General features: G+C 39.9%; 1 protein-coding gene across 2 annotated transcripts; it reads left to right on the top strand.

Annotated features, from left to right (window-relative positions):
* The first annotated feature begins 1640 nt into the window (after nucleotides 1–1640).
* On the top strand, nucleotides 1641–14874 carry LOC133532119 (aldo-keto reductase AKR2E4-like). 2 transcript variants are annotated; one of them, XM_061870646.1, is made up of 7 exons: nucleotides 1641–2044; nucleotides 6387–6479; nucleotides 8351–8530; nucleotides 10534–10650; nucleotides 11775–11942; nucleotides 12574–12765; nucleotides 14009–14874. In XM_061870646.1, the coding sequence occupies exons 1-7, from the start codon at nucleotides 2009–2011 to the stop codon at nucleotides 14222–14224; spliced, it is 1002 nt and encodes a 333-aa protein (XP_061726630.1). In that variant the 5' UTR covers nucleotides 1641–2008; the 3' UTR covers nucleotides 14225–14874. The 2 variants fall into 2 exon arrangements, with proteins under 2 accessions (XP_061726630.1, XP_061726629.1); XM_061870645.1 differs by lacking the exon at nucleotides 1641–2044 and adding an exon at nucleotides 4642–4783.
* Nucleotides 14875–15041: the final 167 nt, after the last annotated feature.

The raw sequence follows: 15041 nt of genomic DNA on the forward strand, positions 1-15041 counted from the left end.
CTTGAAATTATATTGAAAACTATCAAGATTATTCTAGTTTGCATTGAAACGCGCGTCGCGTTGCCGGCGCTCGCGTACCGAGCGCCAACGCCATCTATCGAGCGTTATTTCGTGAAATCGGAGAACGCTCCAAGGATTAAGGGCTCTTAAATAGCATAAATGTCCTTACATACAGATGCTTCCATAATATACGTATCTCACGAAGAACATATACCTAATACCACTTAATACTTAAGACTAACATGCGGTTTACAACATTACAAGTGTTTAGAGAGACTTAGTGTATATACGTATGCACATAAACTAATTACTTAGACTTTGTATATATGTAACTAAATAGGAAGGAAAAAGTTACCTAGGTATATATGATCTTATTTCTATATAAATTTGTGACTGCTGACTTGAACTGGGCGCGGGATTTTGTGAATAGATCGATCTCGAGAAGAGACTTATTGTAGTGGTCGCACATTCTGTATATAATTTATTTCTTTATTTATTTCAGGTCAATTTGCCCATAGATTGTTAGTTATATACAGACTTACAATACTAGTGTTAGTACATCTTAACCTATGTCTCACGGCTTCATTTGGGGTCTTGGTACACAGGACGATGAGCTGACGCCCAGTGACAAAAAAATGGACAGTCCCATCTCTCCGCTATATCTACCAGCAAGCTGTTGGTGCTACCCCGCAAGCGATGCATTTGAGAGGCGATTCTTTTTCTCATAATTGCATGAAAATCGTCCATTCGTGCTTGCGCAAACATGCCTGAGGCACTGCAAAAGCGTGGTAGCCCCAACAGCATCCTGAAGCCGTTATTGAACTGGACACGCAGAGCACTGTAAGCGCGCTTCGTATAATTGATCCACAGGCTGCACGTGTAGAATGATTGGCAATACGACATAAATAATGTTTTCTTGACCTCCACTGTACAACACGCAAACATATTAGCTCTTACTGCCAGTGCCCTGCGTTCCCTTTCAATATCCGCATCGTCCTTTAGGGTCTCTGTAATGACATGTCATATAGGTGCACGTTTTCCGGCGTTAGTCTTTGTCTTCGGTAGACTCACTTAGTCAACTCAGCAAGCTTCGTTGCCTAAACACGCGACTCGACTGAAAAGCTCTTTATTATATCACAATTGTATAAAATACTATTATTAGTGTGTCACATAATTCATTAGAGATATAAAACATCCCACAGACCTCACGGATCCAGCCGCCCGTGAACTTTGCGGGGCCTAAAATTTTAAACACATAAAAATATATATATATACTACAGGGTGGACAAATAAGAATGATACACTTTGTTTTTAAATTTTAATTACATTAAGTGGAAATTTTACTAAATATTTTTTCATAAATATATTATTCAGGGTTGGCAATTGTATACGGAAGATAATTTCTGCCAAATGTATACCACTAGCAGCAAGCAATTTTATCTCAAATGTTTCCGTTGTTTAAAACACGTTGTTTGCTAGATTAATTTTGAAAAAAAGTGACAGTGATTGGCACCCAAATTCTCCAAATTTTGTAGCTCTTGACTTATTTCTGTGGGGCTATCTAAAATTACGTGTCTATGCTAACGAGCTGATGAAATTTAAACAGTTAAAACCGAGTATTCGACACAAATGTACTAAGATAATGCCAAAAATGTGCGAATAAATGCTGAACATTGGGATGATAAGGGCTTACATTTGCCTGCTGTTAGAGGTGGACATATGTCAGACATTATGTTTCGCATGAATTTGCCAACCCTGAAGAATTTTTTTTTAAAACAATACCTAATAATTTTTGAACTTAATACAGTTAAAATTTAAAAACAAAATGTATACTTCTTATTTGGCCACCCTGTATTATTGCATCAATAATAATACATTATACATAGAATAACAAGTGATCTGAGATATTTCTTGCTTTACTGCCCGAGGTGAATTTGACCGCTGCCCGCGGATCCCCGAATCGGGAACAAAACGAACTCCCGCGCAGCCAGCCCCCCCACTTGTCGCCATGCTGCGCGCCGCCATCTTGCTCCTCGCGTGGCGGGTGAGTCCACTACCGACTGTAATTACCAATGTTCATCCTACACCAGGGGGCCGTTTCTCAAAAGCTTGTAGCTTGTAATACAAGTGAAAGTCCCTTTCTAACAAAAGCTGTCAAAAAGTGACATCCGCTTGTATTACAAGATACAAGCTTTTGAGAAACGGGCCCATGGTCGTAAAAGTACTCTTTATTCTTCAAAAACTCATTAGAAAGTTGCATTTTAACCACAAGAGTGACAAAAATAGTTAATGCAAATTTTAAATATATCTATAATATATATTTATAATATAGCTAAGATACGCGAATATACCTTGTTACGCGCCCGTCGGCGACACCTCCTCGTAACTCATGAGGCCCTGGTACTTGCTCTTTGCTAAATTAAATTTTTGGACAGTTTTTTTCTCGACTTTGGCCACAGTAGCCTATGGAGACTAACAAGCAACGCTAAGCGGTCTTCGTAGTCTATGGGTGTTGCTATATTACGGGTATCACATGCGTGTTTCTGACGTATGAAGCAATTGTTTCTACTATGCAACCAAATGAACATTTTGTAAGTTGGCAGCAATGCACTTAGTTTGAAACTGCATTAGTTTTGATTTTGTTAGGTTGGTACCCATAAATCGCAGTCACGTTATAATGATTTTGTAGCTTGTAATACAAGTGAAAGTCCCTTTCTAACAAAAGCTGTCAAAAAGTGACATCCGCTTGTATTACAAGATACAAGCTTTTGAGAAACGGGCCCATGGTCGTAAAAGTACTCTTTATTCTTCAAAAACTCATTAGAAAGTTGCATTTTAACCACAAGAGTGACAAAAATAGTTGATGCAAATTTTAAGTTCTCATGTTGGCTAGCAGCATATTAGACTTGTAAGTTATGCTTATGTTATGAATGATAAATATTTACTACCGTTCATTTAAATAAGATTCGTAATGTGTTACAGTTAGTATTTTCCTCGCATTGGTGTGATGAAAAATTTTGTGTTTCACTCGGAGGCAAAGTTAACCGTCGTGCTTTGAAACCCTCGCAACGCTCGAGATTCCACTTCTCAAATCACTCGCTACGCTCATGGTTATATTTTGGAATCTTTCGCTTACTTTGGTATCAATATTAGCACGAGCGGTTAAACAACTTTGCTCCCTTGTAACACAAATAACTAATTACCTACATGTTCATGTGACCGGCTGACGGTCTTTCCACCGCGATACAACCGGCTGACGATTGTTTTTTTTTTTTCACTATCTAAACCACTATACGAATTATTACCCGGGAGGCGAAATGTCATGGAAATCTGTTCTTGGCTCACGGTCTGTTAGTGTTATATTTATATATGTAAGTGTATTTATATGATGTATATAATTTAGGGGTAATCCATTAATTACATCACACGAAATTCTAGGTTTCTTGACCCCTCCTCCCCCCCTCCTCCTTGTCACACTTGGTCACATTTAGCAAACCCATACCCCCCAGGTGTGACGTCACATTTTTGGCAAGTTTTTTCAACAAAATCTGCCAATCTAATTAGGTACTATTAATCTATTAATATTTTATCTAAATATTTTTGGCAAAAGAAATGTTAGTAATTATAATACAAAACCGATTAGGAAAGAAAATTTATCACATAAAACGATTATCGTTCCAAAAACTCGTTATTTAATTGTACAGCGAATAATTTTTTTTTAAATAAATACTGATGAAGTTAAAGTGACGTCACAAAGTTTGTGACTCCCCCTCCCCCTTGTCACAACATGTCACATAATATATATGTAATATGTATGTATATAAGTAAATAATATGTATTTATGAGTACCTATATACATAGATGCCATTGCCGCATTGCCACATTATGTCGTAGTGACCACAAATGAGATCCCTAGCGACATTCGTAAAGATTGTCACTGCGACAAGGTACAAAATGGTACTCAATTTAATTATTTTACTTTTTTTTATACTACTCCGGTGGCAAACAACCATACGGCTCGCCTGATAGTAAGCAGTCTCCGTAGCCTATGGACGCCAGCAACTCCAGAGGAGTTACTTGCGCGTTGCCGACCCTAACACTCCGCACCCTCGTTGAGCTCTGGCAACCTTACTCACTGGCAGGAACACAACACTATGACTGTACAATAAATATAAAGTATTCTTCGACTGTACAATAATAGTACATTACGATACAAGTGCGAGAAATAGGAAATTCGAAACGAGTGGCGATAAATTAAAACACGACCGAAGGGAGTGTTTTAAATCGACACGAGTTGCGAATTACCTATTCGCACATGTATCGTACAACGTTTTACAGTACATATGGCCGTTTAAATGTTCGACACAGTAACGTAATATGCTAATTTTCGCACTAGTGCTATAAAGTAGCACCATATGTACTGTAAATATAATTACCTACTTACTTACTTAATTATCATGTTGGGTGCGGGTATCTTTATGACAGTTGTTATTAGCATTCTACGTTTGTTTATATTTAGTGACCTAAATCGGCTAAATCTGAGTTTAACTGATTAAATTGAAAGTTTTAAACTTTATTTAGGTATAAACAATAATATTCAATAATAATCAGTTAGTGTTGACGTTCGTTCTGAGAACTGTGCTGTTTCGGAAATTAAATGCAGTTTAATAAAGTGATCCTTAATTACTACAGGTATTTGAAAATATTTAAAATTCCGAATAGTTTAAATTGTAATCATGTGCAGTGCTTACAATGCTTACGTGGATGTGGCGGAAAAAATAAGGTAAAACGGTTTTCTAGTTTAGAGTCCCTGATAAATATGACCTCGGTCTCTTTAAGAGGCTGTCAACACCCAATGTCCTTGAAATTGATGTTACTTAAACAGTTTTTTAAGAAAGACTATTTGTTTTAGACAAGTAAGAAAAATATATGTTCATATTAATTATATTTCAAAGACCGTGGTTGTACTCGATACATGATTGAACGAAATCGGCTCGATAGAATAATTGCAAAGATTGGTCTTAAAATCACAATTAAACGGTTTTATGTCTTTATTGTTTTGACTTATGGGTCTGCAATTAAAATCACAATTTCAAAACATTTATATCTAAACCGTGGTTGAGTAAAATATTACACTAATAATCCACTTTTTTTTATTTAAATATTTTTCTTATTATTCCCTTGCCCAGGCCCAGTAACATGCGACAGTGCTATCTCATTTACTCCGATAGAAATAGACAGTGTGCGCGCTTTAGGTATTGACAGCCTCTTAAAGCAAGAGTGACTAGGCTACTACTGAACCGGTGAGCTCCATCTTAGGCCCTGTCTTCACTTTCCATCAGGTGTGACTAGATCCAATCGCCAATCAGTTTTTTAATTTAAAAAAAGTCACACTATGCTAAGTTGGCAGCGATTTTGATAGCCCGGACGGTGCAAGTGTTATTTGAAACGTCAAACTTCTATGAATTATGACGTTTACTTGTACCGTAAAATATGGTCATTACAGGTCCCCTAAAAGTAGTTTAACATGTTCTTATAATCCAAAAGAATTTTTTGGGATACAATTCTGCCCTAAGATTTGTAGATGGAAACAACCCTATTGCCCAGTTCCACGAATGCTTTATTGCATCTACATGTCTTGCATATGTTCGGTCGTATCGTGTCACAAACACTTGTTTCACCTTGTTGTTGAGGTGAGCTGTAAGTACGCCATTACATTACATGTATTTTCACATTACCTATTCGGAAAAGAGCTTTTTTCCGTGCTAGGAGTATTCAAAGTGTCACTTTTCTGTTGGGCACTATTTTTATCTTTATTTCCTTACTATTATTTTAGCTAAAATAACATTTTGAAACATAACAATTTCCTCATAGGTGATGTGAAAGCAGTATATGTGTCACATGATAGCAACATTATTTCCCTCTTGGGCGTTAAGCGTTAACGTTGAATTCCTCACTACGCTCAGGATTCAATTTTACAATCTCTCGCGACTTTCGGGATTCTATTATAGAATCCATCGATTCGTTCAGGTTTCAATGTACGCTCCAGGGCTCGGAACCGGTTTATTTTTAAATCCTGAAATAGCCCAATATTTTTAATTATTTTATTCTCTTCACGTAGGACTGGATCATGTATTTAGGTTACAACTTCGCATTATTAGATAGTCCCATTAAAAATGAAATAATAAATCAAAGAACGAAAAAGAACGTAATAATACCGGTATTTTTTGTATGAAGGAAAAACCGGTTCCGAGCCTTGGTACGCTCTGGCCGTAAATATGTCATTTGGCTCCTTTGTAACACAATCTATTATTTCTACTTGTCTACCTTTTTACAACCACGATAGGCAGGTTAATCTGATTTTTCAGTCTGCTACCTCTGATCAGTTAGCTACCAGCGTGGAGTTGCCTAAAGTGAAGCTGAACGATGGCCGGGAAATGCCGGCGCTGGCGCTCGGCACCTATCTTGGCTTCAACGAGGTACGTACATCACGAACGCCTCTTACGCCACGCATATGGCGCCAGGCGCCATTGTCAGCTATCAGTAGAACCATGAGTGAAATGAACGATGGCTGGGAAATGCTGGCGCTCGACACCTATCTTGGCTTCAACGAGGTACGTACATCACGGACGCCTCCCCTGGCGCCACGTTTATAGATTATTGTCTGCTACCAGTAGAACCATGAGTGGAGCAAACCATGGCCGGGAAATGCCGGCGTTGGCGCTCGGCCCCTATCTCGGCTCCAATGTGGTACGTACATCACGAACGCCTCTTACGCCACGCATATGGCGCCAGGCGCCATTGTCAGTAATCAGTAGAACCATGAGTGAAACGAACGATGGCTGGGAAATGCTGGCGCTCGACACCTATCTTATTGGCAACGAGGTACGTACATCACGGACGCATCTTACGCCACGCATATGGCGCCAGGCGCCACGTATATAGATAATTGTCTGCTACCAGTAGAACCATGAGTGGAGCAAACCATGGCCGGGAAATGCCGGCGTTGGCGCTAGGCACCTATCTCGGCTTCAACGAGGTACGTACGCCACTGACGCCATTTACGCCACGTACATAGAGGCGTCAGATACGTAGAATTGGTTCTGAAGTTCTGGGTGAAGCGAACGATGGCCGGGAAATACCGGCGTTAGCGCTCGGCACCTATCTCAACGAGGTACGTACTCCACTGACGCCACTCAACGCCACATACAACATTGTTACACGCCTTTTTTTCAAATTGTTCTATTGGTCGAATTTGCCTAACCATTTGCCATTTTTGTGCGAAGTGGATATATGTATATTGGGTTAGATAACTAATAATAATAAAACCTTTATTTACAATAACAATATACATAATGGATATACATATACAGAGGATTACTGTAAATAATAAATAATCTAAAATAGGCCCTTGGGGCATTGTACCAAGGATGCTGGCGGCAATTCCTCGTTGTATCGCAATACACATACACATACACATACACACCCATCTAACTTTTTCTTCTCTTCCTTTTCCTAATGTTTTTGTTTTCTTATGTTTTGTTTTTATTACTAGGGACCGACTGAAAACCAGCGTTGCAGTACATTTACTGCAACTTTATGCTGAGTCGAGCCCCTTTTTAACATCACGCTGTTTATATGTCAGTCAACGCATCTTAGTATTAAATTGTTTTAGGTAGTAGTTTTAAGATTTTATGTTCAAATGTACCAATGCGATATTTGTGATGTTAAATAAAACTTTTCTATGTCTATGTCAATACTAATAAATAGGTAGGAACCGTTATTTTTGTGTATAGGTAACAGATAGCTAGAAATAGCGGTGCAATGATTGAGAAAAGATGTCCGTATTGCGGCTTTAAGTTTTAACAATATATATATAATGTATATACGTGTGTGTGTGTGTGTGTGTGTGTGTTTGTGTGTGTGTGTGTCTCTCTCTAGGGTATATTTGTAATGCCAATATGCTGTCCCAGTTAAACAATTTTACTTCTTCTTTCGCTGGTGGCCTGGCGGTAAGAACGTGCGACTTGCAATCCGGAGGTCGCGGATTCAAACTCCGGCTCGTACCAATGAGTTATTCGGAACTTATGTATTACGAAATATCATTTGATATTTACTAGTCGCTTTTCGGTGAAGGAAAACATCGCGAGGAAACCGGACTAATCACAATAAGGCCTAGTTTCGCCTCTGGGTAAGGTAAGATTGTAAAAACTTTCGTAAAACCTAGTGCCTACGCCAAATCTTGGGATTAATTGTCAAGCGGACCACAGGCTGCCATGAGCCGTGGCATAATGCCGGGACAACGCGTGGAAGACATCTCCTTACTTAATTACATCAACTTGCTCCACAGCACGGCATAATCCGCTCTGACAACCACCAGCTCCGCGACGTGATTTCCCGTTCCATCGACGTGGGGTACCGCCATTTTGACACGGCGTTCGTGTATGGCACGGAGGGCGAGGTGGGGGAGGGGATAGCAGCCAAGCTCAAAGAGGGAGTGAGAAGGAGCGATATATTCGTCACCACTAAGGTAAACTCTGTTTATATCTTAGATAATACTAATATGACAGTTAAGACGAAACATTAGTGGTAATGTTTCATTCTGGACATTTTCCTCTCTGGATTAAAAAAAAAATAAGTTTAATATTGCTAGTAAGCAGTAAGTAAGTAAATATTCTGTATTGCAGCAATAATTATACAGTAAATTTGGACGTTTAGATTTTTTTGATATTCTTGTTTTAACCTTTTGAACGCCACGCCTATCGTAGGTACGCGGCGCGTAATCGTGAACCTTGTCGGTACGAATGAAGGTTGATATTGGCTGTAGCCGCGCACGTCATATGACGTCTTTGGAGGTCAAAAGATTAAAAGAACCTACTTAAAAAAAAGTGGCTGTGACATAAGCGATCATAGCCGATGTAACTTCTCTTTTATAAATAAAAAAAAAATAAAAAAAAATAATAATAATCGGACAGACAGACGGACATGACGAATCTATAAGGGTTCCGTTTTTTGCCATTTGGCTACGGAACCCTAAAAACGCTAAGAACGGCCAAATAAATGCGCCGTTAACAGTCGCCTAGCATACAAAATCGGGAACAATAAACGCAAAAATCAAAACGGCCAGACACAGATAATTTCTTTCTCATTCCGTTTCCAAAATTTCGTTACGATTGGTTAAGTTTTTGAGGAAAAAATTGCGCGAACAGAACTACGATTTCTGAGATTTTTACGCAGGATGTTTTGCCTAAGCCTCCGTCAGCGCGATGGAGATAATCTACCTAAAATTCTCAAATTTGAGAAGGGGCTCAGTTGGTTTTTTTCGCATAAGGTAAAATGACTCAAAGGTTATCTTATCACTGTACAAAAGGCGAACTGAATGCCATTAAGCATTCTCTACCATTCGCTTTAGCTATAAGATCATAAATCATTGGGCGTCACGCCTACCGTGTGCGGCACGTCACTGGTAGAGAATGCCTACAGTGTGTTTTCTTATCTGCAATAAATATTAAATAAATAAACCACCTTTTTCTGTAGCTGCGCCCGTCAGTTGACGTCTTTAGCGGTTGCCGGTTGCTTGGCCAGTGCTGCGGTTGGCGGTAAGAATAAAGAAATGAATTTATTCTTAACGATATTCTCCGCCGGTCTCTTGCCAGCGTGAACGTGCCAGCTCTTCTTGAGCCAGCTGGTATTGTAAGAGACGATGGTAAGAGACCGGACGGAATGTCACTAATTCCGTGGAAGATGGGACGGGTGCTGGTGTGGGACGCCACATGTGTAGACACTCTAGCCCCGTCTCATCTCCACGGCACAACTGCAAAACCCGGCGCGGCGGCAGAGGCGGCCGAAAAATTAAAAAAGATCAAATATAGGGGTCTCGGCCCCGAATACGATTTCGTACCTTTTGGCGTCGAGACCCTTGGCCCGTGGGGTCCGAATGCATCTACACTATTTAAGGATTTAGCCAAAAAAATAGAAAACGCTACCGGTGATCGTAGAGCTGGCAGCTTCCTCGCACAGAGAATAAGTATTGCGATACAACGAGGAAATGCTGCCAGCATCTACGGCACCATGCCGCAGGGGGATAGTTTTTAATTATTTATTTTAAGATTAGTTGTATTTATTTTTAGATTTAGATTTTAAGTTTTATATGTATTATACTGTTAGCTTGTGAGTTAATTAATTTAATAAATATATGTTAATAATTTATTCTACCGAAAATTCCCCCGCAAGCACACGATTTAGAGTCGTAGGGTAGGGTACTTTTTAGGCCGGTATAGAAGTCCTATTGGTAGAAGATGCGAGAACTCCTCGGACCAAGCTACACTGACAGAATGTGGAAGTACCACCATATCGTAGCACACTTTATTTCTACTTTGACTGCAATTGACCGAGCAAAGCAAGTCTCCGTTTCAGTTTTGACCGGAATGTATTTTCGGTTCAGTTTTTAATTTTTTACGACGTTGGAGCTATGAAGGTTCGAGAGGTCTATAAGTTAATGTTTGTTTTAATATTATTATTTTTTTGGAACAGTTATGGAACACTCAGCACAAACGGGAGCAGGTGGCAGCGGCCATACAGCAGTCCCTCAATGCATCAGGACTCGACTATGTGGACCTTTATCTCATGCACTGGCCCATTGGATTGAATGTGAGTCAATAATGATGATTACACAATAATAATAGAATGTGCAGCTCATGAAATACGGCGTTCATTTGGCAGGATTGGTTCTTAGGACCCAATGATCATCATTGGGTAATGATGGATTTAATAATTGGAGCCACCAAGATTTTTGAACCAAGCGTTTTTTTTAGGGATGGGGCTATCAACTTTATCTTGTCTATATCTTTCTCGTATAAATAATTATCGAGGATGTCGAATTTATTTATGATATCATATTGATACCATTGCGAAGCAAAAACAAAATACGAAAAAAAAAACTTTTTTAATTCCTCTTCACGCTTAAACCGCTTAACCAATTTAGTTAAAATTTTGTATAAAAATAGTTTGAGTCCTGGGAAAGAACATAGGATAGTTTTAATCTCAAAAATCGTCCTTTACTCGTAAGGGTGTGAAAAGGGAGGTGGAAATTTGTATGGAAAATCAAGAACCGCTGAACCGATTTAGATAAAATTTAGTATAGAGATAGTTTGAGTCCCGGGAAAGAAGATAGGATAGTTTTTGTCCCAAAAGTTTTCCCTTAAAAGGGAAAGGAAGGTGTATGTTTGTATGGGGAATCAATAACCGCCGAACCGATTTAGATGGAGTCTACGTCTAAATCTATAGATTTAGTTAAAAATTATACTTTATTGACTTTGAACCTAAACTTATCAATTTTGTTTGACAAAAAAATCATTTTTAGTACAAGCTTTTATGGCTGACTGTACTTTTCTTACTTACTACTCATCGAGAGAATAATTTTAAAAACCCCAAACACAATGTGATTGGGGTTTTTCATCACAGAGTTCCTATGCCCACCTCTTGTCTCCATCATCAGATCAGCTTGATGGTACCATAATATTACGTTGTCTCCCGACTTACATATGTATGCAAATTTTCAGCCCAATCGGAAATCAGGAAGTGGGGCAAATTTAGCTTCCAAAATTTGACCCAAACATAAAAGTCAGTTAAATAAAAGCTTGTAAATGGCGCGAAATTATAATTTTCTATGGACAGATAACCCTTCGCGCGTCCATTTTTTTAATTTGATTTTGACGAAAATGCCTTGACAGACTATAGTTCAGATGGACCTTATTATAAGGTATATATTTCAGGAGGACTACAGCTACTCCGATGTGGACTTCATGGAGACCTGGCGAGGAATGGAAGACGCCCAACGCCTGGGCCTGGTGAAGTCTATTGGTGTCTCCAACTTCAACCAGAGGCAGCTGGAAAGGCTGCTTAATGAGAGCAGTATCAAGCCCAGCGTGCTGCAGATTGAGGTAACCATGATATGACAAACAGTTAACATGATGGGGGAGAACATGAACGCGACATTTTCATCTTCACTTAGATTGTTGGCAGTCCTCAACTGTGCGTTTCTCCAAACTTCCTGTCTCGCACAGCTAAACTGTGTGGAACTGCCGCTCGCGGTATTTCCAGACCGATACGACTTTCAAACCTTCAAGAAAAGAGGGTACTCCCATATTGAAGACCGGCCACACACTTGGAACTACTCCCCTCTACTATTGCAGGTGTCCATGGGTGGGTTCATATGGATGATAATTGCTCCATCAGATTCGCCTGCTCGTTTACCTCCAAACTTACTTACGTATAAGAAAAACAATACTGGGATCAAGTTCGAATAATTGAGGTTTCGGATAATCGAAGTTCTACTGTATATAATTTTATTTTATTTTTCAAATATTTACAGGGCATTACAGCATATGCCAATACACCGAATAATTAGACTATACAAATCCAAAACATATATAAAATAAAAAACAGATATTCATTAATAATCAAATGCAAGTGCTGGAAAGCCTATCATCCATATCTCACAGAACCTCAGACACTCCTGGCACACATAATAAACCTAAATGGCATAATACATGTTATGTGTGTATGTCCCAGGTCCACCCGCAGCTCCCCCAAACCCCACTAGTATCCTACGCGCAAGGCCGCGGGCTGGTGGTGATGGGCCACAGCCCGCTCGGGGCGCTCGTGGCGCGCTACGGGGCCCCCGCGCCGAAGACGGAGGGCGCTCTGCAGGAGCTGGCCAAGAAATATGGGAAGACCGAGGCGCAGGTCATATTGCGGTGGCTGGTGAGTCCATAAACATATATTTTTTAATACTACGTCGGTGGCAAACAAGCATACGGCCCGCCTGATGGTGAGTAGTCTCCCTAGCCTATGAACGCCTGCAACTCCAGAGGAGCCACATGCGCGTTGCCGATCCTAACACTCCGCACCCTCGTTGAGCTCTGACAACTTTACTCACCGGCAGGAACACGACACTATGAGTAGGGTCTAGTGTTATTTGGCTGCGGTTTTCTGTAAGGTGAAGTTACTTCTCCGTTTGGGCTCTGCTCTAGATCTAGAATGACATCCGCTGTGCTGTGCCCTGCCACACAAAGCGAAATGTCATTCACAGTGCCCATACCTCTCTTTTGGACGTAGTTTAAAGACATACCCGGATCCCATTTGAATTATACGAGTAAGTACTTATAGTATAATGTACTAGCTAGCTATAGTATCCTACGCCAAAGCCCGGGGCCTGGTCGTTATGGGCTATATGAATGAATGAATGACCATTAAAGCCTGGCCGTGATGGGCCACAGCCCGTTCGGGCCGCTCGTGGCCCGCTTCGGAGCCCCCGCGCCGGAGACGGAGAGCGTTCTGCAGGAGCTAGCCCAGAAATTTGGGAAGACGGAGGCTCAGGTCGTATTAAGGTGGCTGGTAAGTGATAGCATAAGCCCGACGAACTGGAATACATATAGAAGTCTGACTAGAGCGCAAAAAATACTCTACACGAATTTTACCGCTAATAGCCTATTGCAACCTAAGATAAAGATAGTTTATTTTTCAAATAGGCATATTACAATGCACTTATGAACGTCAAATAAAGCTACGCCGGCTCTAACCCTACACCTCTGACCCGAGAAAATTTAAAACCCTCCTAAATTGTAGGAGGATATCTCAATATGGGACCGGCAAGAAACTCGGCGGGACACATCTTTTCAAATCAAATAACTAACATGCATAAAATACGTTTTAAATTAATATGGAATTAAAAAAAAAAAGAATGTTATCATTGCCAAACATCCATGATATAATCGCTTATTTTATAGAATGCTCGCGAAATGAGTTTGTTTAACAACAGTTTTGAATTTAGAATCTGTAAGCTCGGGGACATTTTTTGGTACCTTGTTAGAGTCTGTTCGGAAAGAGAAGAGTCGTAGAATGTATTGCGCCCCATACATTCCACGACTCTTCTCTTTCCGCACAGACTCTATAGAATTTTATACAAAATCTATGAATCAATAACACTACTTTTAATTATTTTCAGGTGGATAGAAACATAGTGCCGATTCCAAAAACCGTAAAATCAAAGCGGTTAGAAGAGAACATCAACATCTTCGACTTCAAGTTAGAAAAGGAAGAAATACAACAGATTAACACATTGAACACCAACACGAGATTCACGCTGCCGTCGTTCTGGCAAAACCACCCTTATTACCCGTTCGAGAAGATTGATAATCCTATACCTAGTCCTTTTGGTTAGCCCTCCGAACGCCACGCCTATCGTACGCGGCGCGTCATTTTGAACCTTATCGGAATGCATGAAGGTTGGTATTGGGCTGTAGCATGTCAGTTTATGTCTTTGGCGCCTGGTAAATATCAGTGTTGGTTGACCGAACGTTAATTAGAATTGACCAGGGGTAGGAAACTAGAGCGTTCGGGCTTTCTCGCCTCCGTTCGGCTCGGCATTGCTCCGAGCAATTATTAGGGTTGGCACAACTTGACGTCACTTTGCGTGCACAACCACAGATAAGATAATTACATGAATTTTGACAACCCTAAAATAGCCGAAAGGGAAAGTTCCATACATTAGAAAGGGACAAAATGATTCGGCCCTGAATCGCTGTCAAACTTCGGTTTTGTAGGAAGTTTCCTTTCTGTACGATAGTTATCTGTGCCATAACAAATTGAACCGTAAGCTGTAGCCGCGTTACGGTTTCAATTTGTAATGATTAATGGTCAATTCTCATTAACATTCGGTCAACACTGGTAAATATAACATAACAATCAATTTTTTGCGTTTAGGGATGTGTAAGTTATCGATAATAAATTCGATAATTCTAGTGTTTATAATACTTAAGAGATGGCGCTGTCATTAAAATTATTCTAATTATATTGCTTTTTATTACGGTACCGATGTTTGTTTTCAAATAACCGACCAATTGGGAGCCGGATTCGCGCACGAAGGGTTCCATACCATTACGCAAAAAACGGCAAAAAATGACGTTTGTTGTGTGGGAGCCCCACTTAAATATGTATTTTATTCTGTTTTTAGTATTTGTTATAGCAGGTAGGTTCAT

This window comes from Cydia pomonella, chromosome 26 (assembly GCF_033807575.1).
Source record: "Cydia pomonella isolate Wapato2018A chromosome 26, ilCydPomo1, whole genome shotgun sequence".
NCBI classification, from domain to species: Eukaryota; Metazoa; Arthropoda; class Insecta; order Lepidoptera; family Tortricidae; genus Cydia; species Cydia pomonella.

Excerpts from the sequence above, each read along its gene's own strand:
- LOC133532119 (XM_061870645.1), top strand. The coding sequence starts at position 4,658 with ATGCAGTTTAATAAAGTGATCCTTAATTACTACAGGTATTTGAAAATA. Across the intron at positions 6,480-8,350 it reads CCTATCTTGGCTTCAACGAG|CACGGCATAATCCGCTCTGA; the intron begins GTACGTACATCA and ends CTTGCTCCACAG. Across the intron at positions 11,943-12,573 it reads CCAGCGTGCTGCAGATTGAG|GTCCACCCGCAGCTCCCCCA; the intron begins GTAACCATGATA and ends TGTATGTCCCAG.